Here is a 26148-nt window from a genome sequence, read left to right as displayed (position 1 = left end):
CGTAAGTGGCAGCTGCAGCAGACACAGTGATGCACATGCTTTTCCATGGGTAGTGAACCTACAGTAGTCAGTGTTTTATGTTTGCTGCAAAGACAAAATAAATCACCTGATTAATGCAACGTTATCACGACGTCTCCTGTCCATTTTTCACCACAGAGTTGCCAGAAAGCTGCTACCAGCCAGGCTAAAGCTAATATAGTTAGCCTTAAGAAACAAGGGGTCTGTCCCAACTCGGCCTGGAGCCCCAAAGCTGGAAACGTAGCACTACAACAGAACTCTATGTCTCATATAACGTAATTTACACTGATTTAAGTGTTCTTTGACACACAGAGTTTGTTGTTAGTGCGTGACATGCACGCTCTGCATGCACAGCCACCAATCACAATCAATGGTGATCAATTGATCAAACAAACAAAGCAGGCCCCACTAGTTGAGCACAACCTGAAATTTAGAGGAAGCAACATGCATGTGAATTAATATCATTGACTTTAGCCTGAATTGATAGTATTATATGAATACAATGGTGTCGTGTCAGTCAAACAGTGTATTTGACTACCTAATTTCCCTCTCCAAAATCACTTCAGAACAGTAGTGACAGCTCTTATACTTGCTTTGGTGTTTGTAAAGCATTAAAGTTCAACAAAGAATGGTTCACATAAGAATATCGGAATATATATCGTAGGAAGAAAATTTATGTAAAAATGTAAAATGAATGGCAATGTCAGTTTTTTCAATATTGTGCAGCCCTACCTTCAAACAATGTAATTGGATCATTTAAAGCCCTGTGTGATATTACACCTAAATTAAATGTATTTGTATTCAGTGAAGGACACTGTGGTGAACATTTAGATCACTCTGATCACTGATGGGCTGATTTGTATACTTCCCTGTTTATACTTCCCTGTGTGATTTTTTTCATACTCCCTTTGATTCAGACATCACCATTTTTCTATTAGCTCTTTCTTTTGTTATTTTTCTTGTAGTCTCTCAGGCCCACTGCTTCACCAGCTATTCATGCTCTGTAATTGTTCAGAGGACACCTGTGGCCCATGTCCACCTGACTACTTTTCACCTCTTTTTCTTGACCGCTATGTTCTTTCCTTTCTCTCTATATATTATCTATCTATTTCTCTATCTTTCTTTCTATGTGATTGTTAAGATGGAATTCACTGCATTATATGATTTAACAAAGAAGTGACATCTGCCTTCATTCCCCATTGAATCTACACTGTATCTATCTTGAATTGCAATATTAAAGCATGTTTTACTGATGGGTAATGGGTAATGCCTGTAGACTGATTCTTACCAGATGAGGGAGGACATCACACCCTCTATGTTTAAAACATTCCTGCTCATGATAAATGGTCACTAGAACGGGGATTGGCAAAAAGATTTCAGGATACTAAACCATCATCATGGGTCACATAGTGGGGGCTTTTTTATATAAAAGTTATGCAGTGTGAGATGATGCAGTGTAATTTATGAAACTTTGTTTGAAGTTGTTGAAAGTTTTTCGTTTTCATCTTAGCATGAAAAAGGATTTAAAATGTGAGAAGGGTCAGTTTAGTAGAGAAAAATAGCTGTTCACTGTTTTTGTTCAGCATTTGATCAGCATCACAACTCCTACATTTAGGAGAGAAGATCCAATACTTTAAAAGAGTACAACACTGATTTACCATTGCACTTCTTTGCACTTCTTTGACATTGTTGGACTCACAATGGGCGAGTTTAAAAACCAAAGAACCAGAGATATCATCCGTTTTACTCCATGCATTCTTTTTCCTCCTTGTGGGCCTTCCTTGGTGCCTACTTTACCCACAATGCAACGCCCCAGCCAACAGTTCGCTTTGAGGTTCTGGCGTGCTCATTACACAAAGTCATTTCATCCGTTGTTATAAAAGATATTGATTAGTGCAGCTTTAAAAACTTCAGTTTCTTTTGATTCAAACACAACATTAGCCCGCTGTACAGTAGCCTAATGTGTTTCTTGCTGAAAAATGTCAATGTCAGCTATGAACGATGACAATTCACAGGTACAGAAAAGGTATCATGCAGCACAGACCAAGAGATGTCGTTACCCATTTACTGGAAATTTATTCTGGCTCTGAGGGTGACAGTTTGAAAAAAAATGTGAGCACACTTATTGTGAGATCAAGATTTCTCATTGGTTTATATTTCTACACATAAACCATCTCTTTATGCTTTTAAGTCTTTGCTGAGTATTTTCTCTGTGGACTGAACAGCCACAACTGAAGTGCAAAGAAAAGATGTTCCTAAGACCATGAAAACCATGAAGAGAGGCTGGACATAACGTTAATAACACAATGATGATCAAACTAAATATAAGATACGAGATCTAGATGTAAATGTAGAGATCTAATCTAATTCAAATGCCCCAGTCAAAATGAGAAACAGCTCACATAAATGGCAGCAGATGAAGCCTGTAGAAGAAGATCTGTACTCTAATGGAGTTGGTCTATGTGCAGGGGGCTATAATTCATCAAATTTGGCTTTCATCCAATCAGCATGCAGCGACCCCAGGTGCAAGACAGCCAGATGAAAACACCTTAAAATCTCAACTGTTGCTTCAGCTCTGGTCAACAGAAATTGAATGTTGAATTATTACAGAAATGATCCCAATTGCTGTGTAAGATTTAAATACATATTAAACAGTGATTGAAATGCCAATGCCCTGCAAAGATTACATTTGGCCTTATCACTGCATATTTGGATGATGCATGTTAGAACATAAACTTTTATTTGCTTGCCTTTTTATCAGTGGAAATTGGAGCTAAATAAGACTCAACATTTAAATACACTGAAAAACCATATGTACAATAATTTATTGTAAATGAGCACCAAACATCTTGTTTTTTTCACACTTGAGGAAATATAGCTTGAGATAAAGTTGGCAAGTTGATGGTTGATGGTTTAGCAAGTACTTAAGAAACAACAAGTCCTCCAATATGGGTCGTTAACTTCCTATCCTCTAATAGAACCCACAGGAGCATTTCCATCGGAGAACGTTGGCCGCGGTTTTGAACATAAAGATTGCAATTTTAAACATGTCTTTAACATTGTAAAACTGTCGCAGTTTGGTTATGTTTAGGCACAAAACTGCTTAGTTAAGTTTAGAAAATGTTTGTGGTTTGGGTTAAACTCAGGCGTACGTGCAGCGTCGTGACGCTGAACGTAATGTTCGCAAAGTAAAAAAAAAGTTTTACTTTTACTTTTTTATTTCTCCTGGGTGAAAGTCCTGTGTTTGTTTGAGCCAAAAGTGAACTGTCCGAGTTTTAGGGACCTTAGTCTGTGACGTAACGTCACATTCTCATTTTAGGCGTTTACCTCGAAAGACATTGCATTTCAAAAATGGTTGACATAATTATTTGGTTGGTTATTTGCATATCAGTTTCCCTCTCTGGAAAGCATTTTAGTCTGTCTCTCTATTTTTCCCATATTTATTCTCTAAAAATATCCTCCTTTTTTCATATTTGAAAGCCCCTACTGCCACTATCTCATGCAAATTATGAGATGGATAACATTTCCCATAAGTGTTCTTCTCTACAGTTAAACTGCCACCCCAGAGGTTTGAACATGTCAGAAAAAAGAAGTAAGAGTGGGAAAAATGATTCACAGCAAAGACAGTATTATATAGGTATACATTTGGCAGATTTAGGTGATACGTTAAAATCCCAAGACAATGAATGAAGACAATGATGGAAATGTCAAAAATCTAAACTGTATCATTTTATCTTACTTCATCTGTATACATTATTATTTATATTAAATGTGTGTACGCAGGGAAGGCAGTGATGTAACTAAAGATATCCTCGGTAATTGTATACATTTGTGTCTTCAGATTTCTTCATTAATGATATGGTGTCAGTGGGTCCATGCATCAAGTGTATTCAGTGCTTACTGAAAAAGAAGTGGTACACAGCAGAAAAAATACACAGTTTTAAAGGGGAAAAAGAGAAAAACATACCTAAAAATAGTTTCATTCTTAGACTCCAGCGCTGAAAGACCACGGATGAAACAAAAGCAAGCCTCTTTGTATAAGACTCCCTGGTGCTTAAAAAAATGTTCAAAGACTCAATTCATGAATATTTCACACGATGTGCCAGAACTTCATCTGAACATCTGAATGTACTGGAGTCCATCAATAGCCTATCTGTCTTAACACCCAGGCCCCACAGTCTCACTCTCTCTTTGCCTTTCTGTCTCTCACTTTGCTTCTGTCTCTCTTCTAACGGCCACACACAAGGCCATCCATTCAAAGAGCCTCCTCATCCAGCCACAGCAGTCCCCCGAGGGGCCTATGTACAGACCATGCTGCCTGGGATTAAAGTGTGAGATAGGAGGGAGAGCCAGTGGGCCTTGTTGCGTCTTCCTCTCTGATGATGAGGCTCTATAGCGCTTCCTTTGACACCCACTCTCTGCTTTGCTCGAGTTTGATGATGAAGGCTTGTTTGAGAAAAATTATGGCGGATGGAGTCTTTTAGTACTGGTTTAATAATGATACTTAGCACTTGTATAAGGCTCTTTGTGGCTAGCTATTCATACAAAAAAAGTTTTAAAAGTATCTCTTACTAATTACAATGTTGCAGTTGAGCTCAAACTCTGGAAAAAGTTGGTAGGGATTCATTTTGTTTCCAAATCAGATGGTTATTAATTTGCAAGAAATAAGATAAATGAAATGATAAGGGCCTTAAAGTGAGTCTTGCATTATTATCTAATCTTAACAGGACCTCACTGTTTTGCAATCTAGTTTTAAGGCCAAAATTATTTCCATTTTATGAATGAAAGACAATATTCTTTTTCTGGATATTACATTTGAAAAAGTGAGGGTTGTATATATTCGAGGACAACACATTAACCTTTTTTACAACAGCAGACAGTGGGCCTCATTCACCAACCGTTCTTACGAAGAATTGTGTTCTTAAATCCCACTTACGCACTTTTTGTGAAGATTCTGACATTCACTAATGTTTTCTTATCTTGGATTTGTTCTTAGCTAAGAACAAAATCTACGAACACTCAAGAGCACTCTTACGCACATTCGAGTGATGACAGTTTGTTCCAAATAATTGGTTACTGCATTTTATTTAATTCTACAGTTGTTTACAATGATAGTAATGTAATGTATTTCTGATCATTTGTCAAAAATCATAGTATGCAAAGAAACACTAACACTGCAATTTACATCAAACTGATTAAATCCTGCATTATTTGGTGACTGATCACGCTATTTATAGAGCCAAAATGCAGTGGTGGAATGTAACCTAGTACAATTACTTTTACTTTGTTACATTTTGCAGCAATTATCTATACTTTCTACTCCATTACATTTTTACAACGTTGCATTACATTTTCTGATCAGTTTTTCCCCCTGCCAAAACGCCTTCCTGACCATCACATGTTTGTCTCACTAGTGAAGTTTGGTTGCCATATGGGGCACCGCTGATCCTTGCTTCCAAGCCGGCTCCGGTGCTCCAGAGCCCGGGCGCAGTGCCGCTGACCCTCGGTAATACAGTACAATACATCCGGTAAAAGTGAAAATGAAAATGTTTGTTTTTTATTATTCACGTTTTTAAATCATAGTTGCCATCTATTTCTCTCCACAGCGTCGTTTACTTCTCCGCCAGGCGAGATGCGTTCATATCTTATTTATTTGGCTGGACCTCTTCACATCTGCCTCCCTGTGTTTGCTGCTTCACACACTTTATTTGCTTACGCTCCCATGGTTAAAGGAAATAAAACCGTCTTAAAATACATCCATAAATAAAACCAACCTCATTCCGATTCTAACAACATATTTCCATTTTATGCTGGTTAGGATAGGAACTTTTTTTTAAAAGCCAGGCCTTGTTTGTGGTAGTGGATATATTACCATTTAAAATGGTGTTTGTAGATTTTACCATTTAAAATGGTAATATGCAAATAAGATTAAGAGAATAACTCGTTAGGCAAGTACTTTTACTTTTAATACTTAAAGTACATTTAAAATCAGGTACTTTTTTACTTTTACTTAACTAGGGTTGTCATTGTGGTACTTCTACTTTTACTAAAGTAAATATGTCTCTGGTTATTTGTACTTTTACTTAAGTACTGAGATTCAGTACTTCCTCCACCACTGCAATGTAAGTCATCTGCAACTCCGACAATCATCTCTTGAAGGCGGTCTCCCGCTTCCCAGGAGGTGCACAGGAAGTGTCATGTCCTTATATGGGAATTTGCGGGGCGTTTTCTTATGCTAATTAGAAACAACTGGCACGCGCTTTCAATTACGAAGATGTGGGATTCATCAATCCTAAGAACACAGGTGCGAACAATTCAGCTGTTTAAGAACACGCCAGGAATCCGACGTAGACTTTTCTTGGGGACTTTCTTAAGAACATATTTAAGAGAAAACTTAGGAAGATATTGGTGAATGAGGCCCAGTGTTTGTTAATGGCCTTCAAAATGATTAGCCTCCCTATACCCGACCCCTCAGACCTCAACAGCAGAGCAATCGTGGTATAACACTCAAACTCAACAGCAAATTATACTGATCACTCACTCAATCCTCACTTCACATTACTACATCACTGTCTGGCCTCAGAAACAAGACTTTAAAATAAAGGAAGGTCTACTTTGGGCCTTCTGCCAAATCAGCTCTAAATAACAGGCTATAATTACGGTCCTCTTCTATTCTAACCAATATAGTATTCTAACCTAGACAAAAACTGTACATGTTGCACAGAGTGGGAGGAATGGGGGATTATTGGGAGGCCCAGCAGCTAATTTTTGCCCTGAGCCCCTTAAGAACTTCAATCCGGTCATGTTAAAAGCCTTAAAATGGAAATAATGTTGAATATGAGGGACATATTGTTATCCTTCATAAAGTATTAGTTTACAAGATAAGGCAGTAACTCTGCACCCTTAAGTTACTATAATATTCAAGTGCACTATAGTGCAATTTACTATACTGCAGTGACTTTTTTAATCTCCTGTACTGCATCACTGTCTCCACCATTACAATACATAGTTATTTTCTGCTTTAGTAAGCAATGCAGCAACACAGTATTGAATGTAGCCAAAGTGACTGGGTGGGTCTGTCACATAGCACATATGATGGTAAAATGAGGCGAGGGAAGGAGGGCTGATGACACAGAGCTGGCACAGTGAGAGAGACGCGCATGGTACTTTGTGCTGGAGAAAAAGAAGGCGCGCTGCTCCTCTCCATCACATTTCCCTTTCCACACACTGACGGGAAAATAACGAAGCCAGGATGTAAAAATAAATAAATCCGAAAAAGACGTTTACAAATCCCGCTACAAACCGTTTCTTCTGAGTCTTGTGGTCCCACAGACTGGTTAATTCTGCTCCATCAGCCGCGTTTTGGCGCTCTGCTCGGTGCCGGAGTCTGCCGAGTGCCGACCGACGAGGAGAGGTGTAGCTCGCTGCTTCATCCCGCTGAATGGACTCGAGCCCTTCTTCTCTCACTTGTTAACAGGGGACTCGGTCTTTACAGAAAGTCTGATTCTGTTTTTTGTTCCCCCCTCCACTTTTATCGGTGAGTGTCTTTATGCGTTTGTTCCATTCCACTCCATTCACTCATTCTCTGTCTGAGAATATGTTGAGGTGCGTTTCAAAAGTAGCATATATTAGGTGCATTTCGAGTTGAAGTTAGTCAGCTATTGCATGGAGAAAATATTTTCAGTGTACAAAATGTAGGGCTTTTGCCACGTTTTGAATATGTTTTCAGATATGTGTAAACAGGCAATTTAATTCAAATGAAAAATTAACTGACGTGATGTAGGTTATTTCAAAAACGATTTCAGATCACTTATAGGCTGTTTTAAACATTTAAATTAACCCACCGAAAAAGGGTGTAATATCTCCACGTCGATAGTTCCGATGCAACAGGTTTGTTTCAGTCCCTGACAGTCAGTGGTCTCCCTGTCGGTCAGTTAATGATGCTGCTCAGCTCAGGATAGATAGGTTTGTGCTTGTGTGTTTACTGATGCTGCTGATGTTGTTGTTAGTTTAACTGATTCCCTGCATCACTGTAGCCTACATCTACCTGTACAGTTATTCATGTCTGAAGCCAATATGTGCTCAGGTCCAACGCAGAAGTCATCTGGTTTACAAATGCAACTAAAAAAATTAGTCACAGTTGAAACAGGCTTTGCAGGCTGTAGATATCAGTAGAAATACACATTTTGTATAAACTTAGGTTAAACTATAAACTAAGGTTGTGTGCTGAACTGACTGACTAGACTCCACCTATACCTGTGTGCTGCCTGTCTGGTTGTGCTTTAGTTGTTGCCATATATCAGCTTTGTCCTCGAAATTGGATGACATTTGGGGTGGATTTGGACTGAAAGCAGGAATGGAGAGTGACTCATTTGGATCTCAAAATGTCACCAGCTTCATGCTGGCCTCTTTTGGTGCCATGATGAGGAACACTGATCATTTGGTTGATCATCTAGTGTGCTGCTGTTTTCAGCTTTATGTTTCCTTTTGTTTGTTGGCATTTCTCCCTCAGATGTCAGTTCAACTCTGAAGGTGAGGAGGACTACTTGAAGACTCTGCTTCACGATGGCGACAGCAGCATGGCTCCCTTTTGCCAGGGCAGCAGCCATTGGCTGGATGCCTGTTGCCAACTGCCCCATGCCTGTTTCACCGATGGACAACAGTAAGAGACAGGACGAGCTGATCATTCTCAATGTCAGCGGCCGTCGCTTTCAGACCTGGAGAACCACTCTGGACCGCTACCCTGACACCCTGCTGGGCAGCTCTGAAAAAGACTTCTTTTACAATGAGGACATCAAGGAGTACTTCTTTGACCGAGACCCTGATGCCTTCAGGAGCATCCTCAACTTCTACCGGACAGGGAAGCTCCACTACCCCCGCCAACAGTGCATCTCAGCCTACGATGAGGAGTTGATCTTTTTTGGCATCATCCCTGAGATCATTGGCGACTGCTGCTACGAAGAGTACAAGGACAGAAAGAGGGAGAATATAGAGCGGCTGCAGGATGATCAGGAGGAGAACAAGGACATGAAGCTGCCCCACATGAACTTCAGGGAGACCATGTGGCGGGCCTTTGAGAACCCCCACACCTCCACCATGGCCCTGGTCTTCTACTATGTCACTGGTTTCTTCATCGCCATCTCGGTAATCACAAATGTTGTGGAGACGGTGCCCTGTGGTTCCACAGCCAACCAGAAAGACATGCCATGTGGTGAACGCTACACGGTGGCGTTCTTTTGCATGGACACCGCCTGCGTCATGATATTTACAGTGGAGTATCTGATGCGCCTGTTTGCCGCGCCTAGCCGCTACCTTTTCATGCGTTCAGTGATGAGCATCATCGATGTGGTGGCCATCTTGCCGTACTACATCGGCCTGGTGATGTCCAACAACGAGGACGTGAGCGGCGCCTTTGTGACGCTGCGCGTGTTTCGAGTGTTTCGTATCTTCAAGTTCTCCCGTCACTCGCAGGGCCTGCGGATCCTGGGTTATACACTGAAGAGTTGTGCTTCAGAGCTGGGCTTCCTCCTCTTCTCACTCACCATGGCCATCATCATCTTCGCCACGGTCATGTTCTACGCAGAGAAGGGCTCCAGCTCCACCAAGTTCACCAGCATCCCAGCTTCCTTCTGGTACACTATTGTCACCATGACGACATTGGGGTGAGTAGTAGAGATATGCGCACACACACACACACACACACACACACACACACACACACACACACACACACACACACACACACACACACACACACACACATAAACAGACACAGGTAATACATACACATGTACCCACTGTAAGCATCCTGTATCTCTTCTATTGCTACACTGTATTTGTATTTGTTAAATACATGAAAAAGAAATCGTTTCTGATGTTAATAGATGCACTAGATGCATTTTTGTGATTTTGTTTTTGTTGAGAAATTTTAATAATTTATGAAAAACACTTTGAATTTCAAATGAGCATTAAGACAGCCTGCCCACATACTTCAGTACGCTACAACTTATTTGGGGCTGCCAGTGTGAGTAATGGGCGGAAGTGTGGCATTTATCTACCAGCACAAATACTCATTGCATTTTGTTTGCCTCATTTAGAACTCGCCAAATAAGGACGGTAGTTGAATACAAAAGATGCCCAGATACTACACAGATCTGTGTGTACACTAAGGACACAATTAATGTGGATCTTTTTTCTTTTATTTTTTGCTTTAGAAAACAAATCCCTTTCAATTTTAGCCTTTTGAGAAAATGATGCACAACATGTAGCCTGACCCGAGACACAGATCAGGGGTGAACCATTATATAATTATACTGATGTTGGAAACATGTGTTATGATTGGTTAATTATTCATAATTGTCCAATAAACCAACAAATCTTTATCATTGTTCTACCTCTGCGCCCTTGTGACATTTAAATGGCACAACTTCTTCTTCTAATCTTTGAATAAACAGTGGTTAAGTTTTACAGAGAAAATAATAGTTGTAGTTGTTTCCTGTATTTCTTTTTTTTATAATTGGGGCCACACCAAAAGCACCATATTTATGGCCAGTTATTCAGTGTGAAAATACTGTGTGAAGAATTAATTTAACTGCATTATAAAGTTGGATCTCTCTGCAGTGTGCCTGGAGGTGAGGTGTCCTATGAACTCTCCTCTGTCACCTTTGTTATGATTCCCTTCTTTCACACAAACTCCATGAGATTAATAAATACTCTGTTTTGTATAGACGAGGGGTGGTGCCTGGGTAGAGAGTGACAGGACAAGATGCAGATTGCACCGTGGTCAAGGAGCCGTTTGTAATTTAACAACCAAGTCTCTTATTCCTTGAATTTGTCTGACAATTTCGGTGCTGGCCCTTACTGACAGAAGTTCCTGAATCTGCCGTTAGATATCAGTTCTCACATAAAGCTCCGCCGGGTAATGTCTAGATAATTTGCAGTGCAAAATGGGCTTCAGTTAGACTTACTTGTTTTATGATTAATTAATCGGTGTATAACATTTAGAGAATAGTGACATATGCTCATCACCATTCCCCAGAGCTGAAGTTGTCACTTTGTTTTTTTTTGTTCAAAACCAAAGATTTTCAAGCAGGGTTTGAGAAGCTGTGAATATTAGGTTTTTTTCCTTGATGAATGACCTCAATTGATCGATTATCAAAATAGTTGTCGATTATAATTCTGTCATTCAACTATCAATTAATCAACTAATTTCAGCTCTACAGTGTTTTTAATACAACCTTTCCTTTATGTTTTCCCGCCACTGCAGCTCAGCAAGGAAACGCTGTCTGTGGAAACACAAACAACAGAATTTCACTTTGGAAGATGTATACTTGATTTGTCTAACTTACACTGATATTGTGTTAGAAAGAAATCTCATCACAGCCACAATGGACAGTAGGAATAATTATGGCATCCAATAACTCCATGTACATAATGGTCATATTAGTATTGGTTTAAACTTAAAAACCTTAAGGTTTTTATAAATTCAAGCCCCATTTCTGATACTATTAATGGTTGTCACTTTTTCTGCGATAGCCATTCAATTTTGTAAATACCTCTCTACTGTATATACTAGTACTTTTTGTTTGCTTACCAGGATTGAAATCTTAGGGATTGTAACTTTAAGGTAGGCTTGAAAAATGTAAACCTATACTGTAACTAATAATGACGATCTACATCGGGTCCCCGAGGTCCAAAAAATGCCTCAGAACACACTGAGGCGACGCCGACTTGAGCGTACGCTCTGCGCGTGCGTGAAACGTAATACGTCTCCATAGCAGCAGGCGGCGCTGCTCTGTATTGTTTCCATTAACAGTCTGATTATTTCCCAGAAAATTAAAACCGGCAGCTGATTGGACGAATGCGTCACGTGGTTCTTTTTTCTCTGGAAATTCACAGCCAGACTGTCATGGTGGCTTGTTCAGAATACGATCTCATATTGTACTAAAATAGTTCACCGAAATGTGTTTCTGAAAACATTTTAAGCGAGAAATAGGCCATGCAGTTGCTGAATCTGTCTTCATTTCAGATTGACAAAGGTCAGTTTAAAAGATTTTCGTCAGATTTTAAGAGGCTCATCCGCTCCCCATTTCCGGGTGAGTCCCGACTGCCCTGTCTCCGACTGAACATGTCGGGTCGGCCCAAATGAAGGCCGACGGCTCCTCGGATGGTCGACGGCACTGGACACACCGAACAGACTCGAGTCACGGACCTCGCCAGACGGCCCGACGCCCGATTATCGGGCTGGTGTGTCTTGTCTCTAAGAATACTGGATAGGCGTGTGTGTGGGCTGCTGCACCGCTTTTGACCCATTACAAGATACCTAATGTTGTGACCTGGTGACTTTTTTTCAAACAAAGTGTTGGGACCGTAAAAGGAGAAATTAAACCTGATCTTAAACAAAAGAGATCACAAAACATGGACGAAGGGACGGCGGTCTCCATCGCAACCCTAAGGCATGAGCGCTTGTTCCAAACAAAGGAAAACACATGTGGCTAACATTTGGCCTCTCAAACAAAGGGTGAGGTCTCCATTTTCTGTAGCAGCCAAAAAAGTCACACTTATATGTCACTTTCAACATGGCTGGAGGTCTATACTGTGAATTCCTATTGGCCAGCGGTCCCTGAACACAACAGGGGTCCGACTAGGTGACAGAGGGGACAAAAGCCTCCGTCACCACTGAATCATTGTCTTCCACTGCCAGCTAACGCTGCTAAAGGTTGCAGTCCTCCGTCTTCCACCACAATGTGATTTGCTGAAAGGAAGCGTGCAAACGTTTGTTTTAAATAGTTCAATTTTTCGGGAAAGTGGACTATTTCCGGTGTTCTGGTGAACACCCTGGATCCCATGAAGCATGCACACGTGTTTCATATCTGCAGAAGAGAAAATAACGTTTCTCTAGAAGGAAATCGGACAACATCGGACACCGCTTTTCTTCTGAAGTCGACGTAGCTTGCCCCGCTGCCTTTGGGGAGAACCAGGCTTTTCCGGTACATCGCTGACAAGCGAATGGACCCGTTTGTTACCGTGGATAATTTATGGACAAAAACGAACGAGAACACACAAGTAAGGAGGCTTAAAGTTTCTGGGCAGAGAAATAGGTGTGTTTATTAATGTTAGTAACTGCTAATGCTGCAACTTCGTTACGACATTAAATGTGATTTGATTAATAAGTGCTACTGTTTCACGCCTTGATTATTAATCTGATTTTGGGACTACAGAGTCCGATCTATTTCTCCTAGATCACGGGACATTGTTGATATGTTGTGTTGAATAATGTAGCTTGTGTGAAACTGTAAATGCTACATTGCTATCCCCTGCGGCGGAGAAGCTACTGTACAGGCGAGGTACTATCGCCTCCCGTTAGTCAGTCAAACCACCGGTACCGCGGCGTGACAAGACCGTCACCTTGTAGAACCTGTGTAGATGAATGGGGTTATCTCCGTGAACAGATCAGCTGTTTAGCTCACCAGAGGCAGAGAGAGATAAACATCCCCTCGTTAGCTTCTCAGACTCCGGCCATAACGTCACGTTAGGCACAGAGTCCTGAGTGAACGAGAGGGTGGTTATCATCAGAACCTCGAAAATCAAGATCCCAAGTCTGGTTTCTCTCTAAGTGTGCTTTCTTTCTTCTTACATGCTAACCGAACACATACACGTTAGCTAACGGCTAACCCATAGCCACGCGGTCCCCCCAACCGCCATCTTGGATCTCGCGGTCCGCCTCTTGATATCGCGTGGTTTAGCTACCCATGTGGTCGTCACCTCCCCCCTCTTCCTCACACACACACACACACACACACACACACACACACACACACACACACACACACACACACACACAGTCTGCTACATGTCTGTTTGTTTTTCTTTGTTGTAGTTTGTAACAAGTATATAGAGGTTTATTGATTGAAGAACTATTGATTGACAATAATTTGGAAGTTAAATCAATTCTAGTATACTTTAAAGTGCAGTTGTTTGTGATTATTTGTATATCTATTGTATTAACAGCTGTTGGAACAGGTCAGTGCTTGAATTTCACACTTCTTTTGTTCCTTTCAAAGATACCAGATAAATGAATCAAATTAATTAAGATCTGTATTTTAAAGGGAACACCACCTATGAGACTGTTTCACAGTTCAGTTATTGGTCCCTGATTCCAGGGTGGTGCCCCGTTTTGATTGTTTGTCAATTTAGTAAAGTTATGAATACACATATTCATAACTTTACTAATATTGATAAAACATCTTTGATAAATTGCCAATAATTGAATCTGTACCCTTACCATTTCTCAACAAAAGTATGTTTAGTTTCCTTGATGTGAGTGACATGTTTGGCAGGCAGACCTCAAACTTTCAAAAATGAAGAAATGGAGACCAAAAGAAAAGTCATGCATGGATCTCTGGACCAGAATAGCTCTATTAGTCTCTCTAATTGCTTAAAAGGATACTTTACCAACCTGTGCTACAGTGTGTTTGTGTTTTTTGTAATAGTTATAAGCAGATCTTTTGTATCGCACATACAAAAGGATAGAAATGCCAAGGTGAAAGCATTATGTAAATTGTGAACCCTGAACAACGTGCAGCCATTATGTCCGATACACAATAGGCAGCAGCACTAGTCCACAGCTCTGAGAGAAGTGATCCTCATAGCTAACCAAGGACAGTCAAATACAATGTGGAAAACTATCAATTGAAGCATGTTCAAGGCTCACAAAATCATTTTGTGAGTCCAATAGACATCAAGGAAGAACCCAAGGCACTTGTCTTTAAGAAACATTATTTAAAATGCTTTTAATACATCATCACATTCTCAATAGAATACGATTAAAAATCATGTTGTGAGTGTTTAAATTTAACATATTCTCTCTATACAGTGACATAGGTCTACTACCTTTATGGGAAATGATGAAGCCAGCAGATGTTGTTAGACATTTTTGTACCCGATCAGATATCTAAAATCTTTCACATTTCTTTGAGTCCTGATTTCTTACTCCAAGAATTCAGAATGTTTGAGATTTTAAACATGAAAACATAAATAGGGATATTTTAAATTGACATTACATTTTTTATTATCTCATTCTAGGATTTGTCTCGGTAGCACCATGCACTGTAACCTCCTTTGATCAAAACAGCCAAAATCATCTTCTCCCCCCACAAACTTAGAATAAAAAATATGTAAAAGAGAAAAACAAATGTAATGTAGAACTTCAACCCACTCAAACAAAACAAAAGTAAGTATGTGGAAACAAAATAAATTCAGATACTGGTGCTTAGTGCATTATGTGCACCCCGAACCTCCTCTTTAATGTGCCGTAAGAGAGGCTAATCTGTGCATAATTACAAATACAAGTACTGTCGCCTGTCGATCTGTTCGCATGCTGAAGGAACATATGCTCAGGTGATGAGGTCACTAATAACATCTATATTTATCCACAACGTTCCACTTCCGGGATTGCTCCAGTGCCACAGGAAATTCCGCCGGATGCATTTATTTTCGCCAATGTCCGTTACCTTCCACTTTTTTTGTGTTGGAATTTTAAACTGCTCCTCAGATCTCTGCAGGGTAAACCCAGACAGCTAGCTAGACTATCTGTCCAATCTGAGTTTTCTCTCGTACGACTATTTTACAGTGGCTGCGTGCGGAGCTTAGCGCCGCCCATGCCCACCAAATCAAGTTCCTTCCCGAGGCTACTTAGCACTGCCCAAGACGATTGTGATTGGTTAAAGAAATGCCAATAAACCAGAGCACGTTTTTCTCCCATTCCGGAATGCTGTGTGGACTAGCCAGACCTTCTTCCGCTCTGCAGCGTGTGGATGGTTTGGCAAAGAGAGACTACTAATCTGTCAATGCACATAAAAAGCCACGCGGGGAAATTCTCAAAAATCTGTTTTTACTTCCATATCACAAAAAGCTGCAAGATGCAGATGTTATATTGATGTACAAAATATACTGAAATATGTTATTGGCTCACCATATTTTTTAATATTAATTTTCAGAAAATCCAAAGCATTTAGTGAAAAACACTAAACATTCACTGCACACCAATTTACTGTAGAACACTTTGCATTGTCTATCCATCATTGTAACCCCAACCCCAGCTGATGCATTACCAAACTTATACGCTACTCTAACCATTGTCTAACCTTAGTAAAGGGTTACTCCACTGATTAAGTAGGCTATTGCACTTTAATTAAGTTGGGGTCTGTTGAGCTTGAGCTAAAAAAACTCCACTAGAGTCCCATAAAGCAATTTGAGCACAATTATGGCAAAAACCCCATGTACATATTACCTTGCATGGCAGCTGGATTGTTGCAATATCACAGAATCCCATGAGAATTGTGGGATCACATATCACACGACAATCCATCATGTCAGGCTTCAATTAAAAGTGTTTGTGTCTGAACAGCAGCGCAGCAAACCAATCAGCCTCGGTGAGGAGCTACTGGCAGCTGTTGGCGCAGTTTAGGGATGTGTGACGCCCGCGACTGTTCATTCAAAACAACGGTGGCGGACATGATAGACAGATGGTTCATCCAATCACCTGCCAGGTATTTTTTTAAAGTGCCTAGCCTTTTCACAGTTTCCTCCTCAGACGGTTCTGTGTTAACAAACCATCTGACTCCTCAGGTTAATGTACATATGGGCATGTTAGTAGTTTAGTTTAGTTGTTATAGTCTCGCATTGCCAGACCTTCCTCCACAACGCTGCGGAGGAGGGTCTGGCGAGTCCATACAGCATTCCCGGGATGGGAGAAAAACGTGCTCTGGTTTATTGGCATTTCTTTAAACCAATCACAATCGTCTTGGGCAGCGCTAAGCGCAAAGGCGCCTCTGCTAAATAGCCTCAGGAAGGAACTTGTTTTAGTTGTGCAACAGAAAACTTAGATTGGACAGATAGTCTAGCTAGCTGTCTGGATTTACCCTGCAGAGATCTGAGGAGCAGTTAACCATAGTCCTCATGAATCCACTGGAGTTTAAAATGCCAACACAAAGAAAGCAAAAGGTAACGGATATCCGGCCTAAATGAGGAAAATCGGGCGGAGTTTCTGTCGACAACGGAGCAATCCCGGAAGTGGAACGTCGTGGATATAGACTAGTATTGTTATAAAGTTTAAATAAGATTTTCATGAAATTAAGCCCCATTTTTGATACTCTTTACAAACTGCCTTTGGATGGCAAAACACAAGGTGGCTTTTATTGTGAAGCAGTCACAGGAAATGCAATGTGTTTGTCACAGGGACCGGTTATCAAAAATGCTTTTACAAAACAAGACATGGGCATAATATTATAATAGAACAAGAAGAAACGGACGAAGAGTTAAAGGTGACAGGCTGCACACCTCCAACTCCTCAGCAAGGTAGTTAGAGAAGCTGTCATCGAATTGGTGTGTAGTCCATTATTTGTGTCCAAATGCGTCCTCTGGCAGAAGCCAACACATACACACACAAACAAACAAACAAACAAACAAACAAATGAATAACTCCTGAAAACAGAAAATTGTTATATGCCAGTAGGACATAAAAATATAAATTATTGCCTTTGATCTTGTCTTGCCTTTATGACCTGCCTCTCTGCGTCCTCTCCGTGTCTGCATGAGCCCAGACAGTGCAGCGCAGCAGTTCTGGGTAATGGGCTGAAGCTGAGGGAGATGAAGGGAACTGACTGGCTGTATAATCAGCCACTTTCACTGTCCAGGAACAGGGGTGTTAAATCAACCCCAGGTGGCTGATGAAAGAATCTGGATTAAATCTCAGCAAGGTGCGCACCCTGTGGCTGCCTGCCGGTGCTTGCCACTCCGCCGCTGAGCCAGCCGGAATAGCGGCCATTGGCATCAGTGGGACGGGATCCAAAAGATTGATGAGGAAGGAGAAAGCCCTCTCTTTCTCTCCCTCCTTCCTCCGCTCATCCCCCATGAGTCACCCAGGGGAACAGCTATTTTGAGAACACGCCCTGTGTGTGACAGGGAGTTATCTGTTTTAACTATAATCTGATACACGACACAGACACAATGGATAAGAGCATTGTTTTTTACCTGCATGACAGGTGCACTGGAAACAAAGGTTCGCTGGCATGCCACTGGCTCTCCCAAGTCTTCCACGCCTTAAAAAAAACATTATTAACCCAATAATGAGAGAAATATTAATGAGGTGTGCATTGAAATCTGACTCTGGTGTTATAATTAGAGTAATTCTCCCAGTTGTAGAGTCCTGGTCCTGGACAGAGGCTTGTTCTGTAGCAGAGAGTGAGAGAAAATGTTGTTATGCATGTAGGTCATGTTCCCATCTCTGCCTTAATCAGTGGCTATATATAATCTGCTTCTTTCTTCAGAGAGACTTTTAGCTTGCTCCCCTCTGCGTTCTCTGCTCAACATCTCTATTAGACACTGTGGCCTGGACCTAGGGGCCAAAGGAGAGAGGAGAGGGAGTTCAGACGAATCGTGCAAGTTTATAAGAACTCTGTGGTGCAGGGTTGGTCAAAACAAGGAGTAAGTGAAGTGAGAAGGCAAAACAAAACTTGACTCTTGCTTCAGTGTTGTTACAGTGTCCACATTCATGAACTACACTGTCATACTGTATGCACATGCTGAAACTAATGATCATTTTTATAATCGATTAATCTAGCAATGAATTTTTCAGTGAATCCATTGAGTTCAAATTATACTTCTCATGTCTGTGTAGCCACAAGGGTCTACATTATGTAAATTCTGTCATCTGCCCATGTCTGCTAGGGTAATATACTGTATGTGTTAAAGGAGACCTATTATCCTTGTTTTCAGGTTCATACTTGTATTTTATTTCCGTTTCGGTCAGTCTCCGGCTGTCTCTGTCCTAAAACCAAAAAAGTTAATAGGTCTCCCTTAACACGTCAACAGAAGAGACAAAAAAATGGCATCAATTATTTTAGCAAATGCCTAAAACCGACATGTTTTACATTAAGTGACAAGCGGTGTTTGCAATTATGACTTTGTCCATCGGTGACAAAGCAGGAATTAATGTGATGTTGTTGTAGTAATTTGTTTAGAGTTTTGGAAGGGACTAAGATATAATGTGTTCCTGCTGATAGAGGTGTCAATTTAGAAAAACACTTCAAAGTGTCATATAATTTGAAGGACCTCTTGAACAGAACTCTGTCCGAGTCTGTTTTGGAGTAATAACCATTTAAAGTGCTCATATTATGCTAATTTTCAGGTTCATAATTCACTTTGTAAACCTATAACGTGCACAGAAAAGATAAATAACACAATAAAGGAAAGGGAAAATGCCAAAAAGCATAATATGAGCACTTTAATCAATCTCCATCAATGTTCAGAAATAGTAAAAAAAAAATATATATATATATATTGTTTTATTTAAACAACCATCCAAAACCAAAAGGCATTTCATTTACAGCATGAAATGAATATGAAACTGAAAAAAGCAACAAAACTTTACATTTGACAAGCTGGGACTTTTTGGCATTTGGCCTAAATCGATTATTAAAATGATTGTGGTTTTAGTTCATGTGAATTGACAAACCATTTCAGCACAATGTATGAGCTTATATGCATTCAAAAGTATACCAGCATAGACACACACAGACTTTTTCTTTCATCTTGTGCATCAACATTGCTGTTGTTTAGTTCGAACCTTTGGCAACTGGCCTCTTTCAACAACTGATAAGCTAAGTTCTGGTTCTGGTCTTCAAGTTTGTGTTCCTCATTAATATTTTAGTAAACTAGGTTAATTGTCTGACTTGATCAGTGGTCTCCATGGCACTGTGGAACTACTATAAGAAAGTCTGGAGCAGTGAGTTTGGTGACAACAAAGGAAGCTATAATCTCAGGACTGGTTTTGATGAAAGGTATTCTTAACTGCATTCTAAGCTCGGCACCCGGCTTTGTGTAAAAGGATTAATTAACACTGGGTAGAACAAAGCATCTCATGTTGGGAGTTAAATCAAAAGTTTGTTTGAGTTTTTTAGTTTTTAAAGCATACATGTAATATCTGAAGTGTCCTTTGCCTTTTTTGATTAAAAAAATTGATTGATTGGTTTTTGCCTTCTGATTTCCTTCCTTGATATGTAAATCATTTTCTATTTTCCTATTTGTGTGCTGGATGTGTTGTGATTACAGTTAATAATGGATAATTGGTAACAGAAGTAAAGACTTTCAATGTCAATTAATTCTGGATTGACATTGTAATACATACATGTTAAGAATTCAGAAGCTTTGCCCCACGCTGAGACAGAACTGGGATGTCGAGCTGCACAGTTTGTAAGTAAGAATGTTCCTTCACACAAATCATCAGAGGTTGCATATTGTGGTGTTTTTCTATTGCACCATTTTTCAGATAGAATTAATGGGCTATTTGGCTGCCTTGCTGAACCCCTGGGGTCAAAACGAGTGCAGCTTGTAGGAAATTAGAAATATTCCTGCTTTTATCGGGCCAAGATGCTCTTGGAGCCAAGGCTCTTTAATAGAAACCTTTCTAATGTTAGCTGTGGAATTTAATATAGCTCCAACACGGGTTCATTTAACACCTAAACTCATTTAAAAAGAATTAAACTTGCAAAGGATAGTGGTGTCTGGAAAGCTTAAAAACCTCTGTTCTTTTTCACTATTTCTCTCTCGCTCTCTCTATTAATGGTGTGGTAAAATGACCAAAGCTTCATCCCAGTGTACCATTCACACACACATTTCTCTAACATGCACACATGCACATTCATACTGCATGCTGACCTCTAGTTTGATGGCAGTAAACAAGATAAATCCACTGATAAGGCAGTAACCTGCATCCGTAGTGTCATCAGGTAATTATGGGTTAAGCAGCAGCCATGGGCGTCAGTTTGGTTTGAAATGTGCTGGGGACAGAGACGAATTCCGAAGTACATTTCCAGAAGTGCTGGGTACAATGACGCATTCATTTTTTTTTTCTCTCTTTCACGCAGGTCATGTTTTGAAAGGCGCTGTCCTGTAGCTTACTAATGAATAAAAACGTGGTTTAATGTATGTAAACAATGATCAATGATTACCAAATTTCTCTCTCATATTGCTCCTCATAACCACTGAAAACTGTTAAAAAATCTAACCCAAAGTCAAATTATTATGGACGTTATCTGACATTAAGCGTTTCTGCTTCACATTTTCAGCAGTGCAGCGGAGCGGCTGTGGGTTGACTCCCCACGGTTCTCATGGGCTTTATAAGTCCTTGACCATAGACTGTATATTAACAGTCTATGTTCCTAATGTGAAAAAGCTTAACGTGGTTTAATGTACCTTAACAACAATCAATCATCACCACATTTCTGGTTAGATTTTTTTGACAGTTTTCTTTTCTTCTGTCAGTTAAGTGTTCATTACAAGATATGGCCATGAGAAATTTGGTGATCATTGATCGTTGTTTAGGTACATTAAACCACATTAAGCTTTTTTTCACGTTAAGCAGAATGTCCCGACAGGCAGTGTAGCGAACAGAGAAGCGTGCAGCCAGCGCAGCAGCAGGGCGGCTGTGTGTGTGTCTGCCCTGTGGGGATAGAGATTGTTGTGGATTTTTTGGCATCTGTCGCTCAAGAATTATATGTGTTATGGACTTTTTTTTTTAACTAAATTGAGCTCAAGGTTTTCAAAAAAAGTGGTCGGTACAAAATGACTCATGAAGAAATCTGGTAGGTACGCGTACCCACCGTCCCCACCGAAATCGACGCCTATGGCAGCAGCACAACATGCACAGAAATCATCTGTCAAAGCAGACACCTCTGCATGAACTATGATATAGGCACAGGAGTAGCAGCCACACTGACACACCCCAGCAGTAGCTCAGGCCCTGTTTACACGAATACGCTTGCGGGTGAAAACGACAAAATATTTTATCAGATGTGCCTTTCGTATAGACGGCGACGCCATTTTTGGGGCTTAAAAACGCAAAAAAATGAAACCACCCTCCAGAGTGGAAATCTTAAAAACGCTCCACCGTTGCGTTCCCATCTAAAGGGTAAAAACTAGGGCTGTCAATCGATTAAAAAATGTAATCTAATTAATTACATACTCTGTGATTAATTAATCGAAATTAATCGCATACATAATTAATGGTGCCTGAACCAACACTTTTTAAGAAAGTAAAAAAAGAAAAGAAAAAAAAAGGGTACTTAACAACAGTCGGTGACATTAAAGAATGGCTTGTTTATTGCTAAGGCCATATGTTCAAAATTAAATGATTTAATAATAATGTATAACAATAACAATAACTTATTTCACTAGTAAATTGCTGTTGAACGACAAAAACAACCACCAGATGGGAAAAGGACATTTACAATAACTTCAAATGCACCATGGGGCTGTAGTTTACCAGTTTCATTGAACGCACCGTCTGTGTTGTTTCTCCAATGGCAGCTGCAGATTGTTACATACCGGTGTTGAATCCTTTACAGTAAAACACAGTCAAACTTTACACCGTTTAGCGTTAGCTGTCAGCATTTTAACCGTGTTTAACTAACTTTAATAGTGTTAACTAGCTAGCGGTAGGCTAACGTTAGCTGCTGTCGAGTATAGTGTTAACTAGTGTCACGTGCAGCGGTGTTTGTGTTGCCTGTATCGTCTTCAGAGCATCAGAGAGAAGTGCAGACATATCAGTGGCACCAGATTTCGGTAGCCAGGGTTGACAGGAAGAAGATTTTTACAAGTAAATGTTCCAGTTAATGATCCAGGCAGCACATTCTCGTCTCCCTCCTTCATTTTACAGTCCAATGGTGGCTAGAACAGCTCCGGGTCAAACGTCAATATGGAATGGATTAATCTGCGTTATTTTTTTTAACGCGTTATTTTTTCTCAGATTAATTAATCAAAATGAACGCGTTATTTTGACAGCCCTAGTAAAAACGCACTGTGTGTGTGTGTGTGCGTGCGCGCGCATGCGTGTTTGGAGCAATAAGTCCACCTCCTCGTCTGTCCACGGAATTGTCAGCTTTTGTTGTTCGCTTCGTGCTACTAGGGAGAGGACAGGGTGAGAAGTAGAAGGAAGGTTCTACGCTGGCTCGCGGACTTGGTGGATCGCATTTCACACACTTTTGCGTCACCATATGCACGCAGATTTCCCCCCCATAACGCTCGTCTAAACTCGGAATAAAAAGTGAGAACGCAACGCCACTTTTGCGTTTTCTCTTCAGATCGTTTCCGTCTAAACATAGCCTCAGATACAGGACACAAAAACTCTCATAATTCTCTGGCCTCAGGCACCATTGGCTGCCTGAGGCCTTGAGGCACCATTATACTCTGTCTGAAGTGCTTGTCAGATGGTCAAATAGCTTTTGAAACTCCCTCCCCCAACATCTTTCCAACGTCGGATTAGGGGCTTCTGTGTCCAACCATTTCTGTAACTTTCTGAAGATGATGATCAGACGTTCACGCTCACTTTTGCATGTCGCTGTTCGGATCTGTTTAAACCCAGTTTGTTGCCTTCCGATGTGTTTGGATGTGTTCATAGCAGCTTTGTACTGTTTTCTCGTCTCATTATGAAACCTCATCATTGACAGGTGCAGTAGGTTTCAATAAACTTTAATCTTACTTTAAGCTTTAGTGAATGACTTTTTTATATTAATGAACATCCGTTACATTCAAGCCATTGCCAAATGAGTTGATACAAAGCTAATTAAGACTATCAGCTCCACAAAACTCTCTGTATTTCTCAGTATGGCTATGTTCAGAATATTGTGTTGTCCGGCGACTTTCGCGCACAGAATATCGAGCGACGATAATTACCTCTTCTGAAGAGTTCATCAGAAGAGGTTAACACTTGGACAACACTTATGCCATATTACGATATTCAAAATCTAAAACGATATCTACTTTCATATCACGATATTGATATAATATCGATATATTGCCCAGCTCTATGGAATAGTCAAAAGAGTATTTTTTTAATCCTCCGTGTCCTCCTTGGCTACTAGCAACTGTGGAGAAGGGGTGGAGGCTGTGCACGATCACGGAAGGCTTGTATCATGTGGATTAAGGCATGGATACCCGAACTGAGCCCGACGGGTCCCGACGGGCTGGGCCGGGTTCGGTCACGACTCTGTCGGACACAAGCCGGGCTAGGACAGAAAAATTCGGCCCGATCCGGACTCTAATGTGGATGCGTCGACAATTTTGTTGTCATTACTTAGAATTCCTCATGGAGAAGACAGAAACTAAGCACTATAGCGTTAAAGCACTATTCCTTGATTTTTCACCACTTGGGCGCAGCAGAACACACTGTAAACACCAAACTGACATTATAACCTTATAAAGTTGTTATAGTGAACATGTTTGCATTTACATATTCAGCAGACATGAAGCAACATAAGCATTTATTGGAATTGTGCTTCTGGTCACCTGATGAATGCCAGTCCAATATTCACTTTCCATTTCGCTCTGTTTTGATCTCTACCAACTCCTGAGGGAAAAAAATCTGTCTCTTTAGCTATTGAATGCCCGACTATGTTCACTAGCTAGTCGCTAACTTTATCGGTCTGATGTTTGGTGCTCAGCAGGTAACGTACAGTGGGTTTAACAGAGCTGCCTTCTGTGACGGGAAACATTGCTGATGAGAACAGTAAGCTCAACCAAAACAGTAAAGTTGTGGGCCATAAAACCTAAACAATGAGCTGGAGATGCTAAAAAAGTTTCCTTACACTAATGGAACATAGTCATATACAATGTTAATATAAATATATTTATTAGTGCAGCTTTAAAACTGCTGTTTATAGAAATAGTTAAATTGCAACTTAAGTTGCACTAACTGATTTGCCAGTAGATCTTCTCTGAAGGTTTTTTTCCTTACCATCTAAAAAGTTGATGTTTCACACCATCGGTTTAATAACTTAGGAAGTTTTTTTTCATTTAGTGAATGCTTTTATGTTTCCATTCATCTCAAAAACAATTCCTCCATCACTGAACAATCCTTTATCCATCTTCAGAGCAATCCAGCTTGAAAAGGCCGAACTGTTCACTCCTGTTTTCTGCTGTCACTTGACTCCAATTTTTTTTTCTTTCATCTCTTTTTCGCTTTCTAGCCCTAATTGTTTAGGACTCTCCTTTTGCCAGTAAGGTATAATGCTTGTTTTTCATACCTGACTTGCGATAACAAAACACTGATAACAATGCAGCCTGTACAGTAAACACCAGCAGCTTAAACAAGTGCAGTATGTTCTCTTCACATAGTCTGACTATGGCGGCTGTCAGACAGTGGATTTGTGCTTTGAAAAAAATAAAAAGAGCTTATAATAAACCTGTAAAAGTAGGGATGTCCAGATCCGATCACGTGGTTTCAGACTCGGTCAGAATCGGACGTTACCTCCCGATCAGGACTCGGATATATATGTATATATATTCTCATTATTTTTTAACACATCTACAGTTATGCGGTGGCACAGAGTTAGACCCTTTTGACTCCACACAGAAACAGCAACGCGTGCGGCATGACATCACTTTGTTGCAGAGACGCTATTGGTTAAATGCCGGCAAAGTAGAACACGGAAGCAGCTGAAGCGGAAAGCGCGAGTATGTCTGCGGTCTGGAGGTATTATAAAGTTGAATTATTATAGAAGTATCGGATCGGGACTCGGTATCGGTAGATACTCAAAATCAAATGACTCGGACTCGGACTCGAGGGCAATAAAACCTGATCGGGATATCCCTATGTAAAAGTATCTTTTCTTTTTTTAACCTAACAAATCACTTAGTCGTCCTTTTAAATTCTGATTCTGTCATGTAAACAAAACTAATGGCGAGAAGACTAGCAGCCTTGACATTTTTTGCAAATGGGTTGGATTTTGTTTCATGTCAGCTTACCTGCTGAAGTCTGCTGTAATCAAGCGCTGTTAGTGACTTTGATCTTTCTTCTTGCTTTCCACATCAAACACAGAGACAGATCTTCCATTGTGTGTTTGGCGGGGAATGCCAACTTTTTTGTGAAAAGAAACAATAGGAATTTGTATTTCAAGAAACCACAAATTTACACATTTAGCACCTTTTAAACATGCTGCTTTTTATGTCATGTTGTTTGGTAACATAAAGTAAAAGCTGTTTGGTTGCCTGCTTTACAGAATCTGAAGTTGTCCATGACATTTTTCAGTCTAATGTTTGACATCACCCAGAAGAAGTAGTAGTGGGCTGCAG

The 26148-nt window shown here is 40.3% G+C and overlaps 1 protein-coding gene across 2 annotated transcripts in view; it reads left to right on the top strand.

Moving 5' to 3' along the window:
• Positions 1-7128: 7128 nt before the first annotated feature.
• LOC116051544 (potassium voltage-gated channel subfamily D member 3-like) overlaps positions 7129-26148 on the top strand; it is an 85055-nt gene continuing 66035 nt past the window's right edge. For both annotated transcript variants that reach the window (XR_004105372.2, XM_031302054.2), the window contains exons 1-2: positions 7129-7555; positions 8531-9680. Coding sequence is in view for 1 of the 2 variants with exons in the window: in XM_031302054.2 (XP_031157914.1) it covers positions 8584-9680 (1097 nt within the window). In the remaining variant the exon portion in view is untranslated. The remainder of the gene's footprint in view (positions 7556-8530; positions 9681-26148) is intronic.

This window comes from Sander lucioperca, chromosome 6, assembly GCF_008315115.2.
Source record: "Sander lucioperca isolate FBNREF2018 chromosome 6, SLUC_FBN_1.2, whole genome shotgun sequence".
Taxonomy (NCBI): Eukaryota; Metazoa; Chordata; class Actinopteri; order Perciformes; family Percidae; genus Sander; species Sander lucioperca.
Note: the sequence above shows the minus strand (reverse complement) of the source record. Positions and strands in the feature narration are given on the sequence as shown.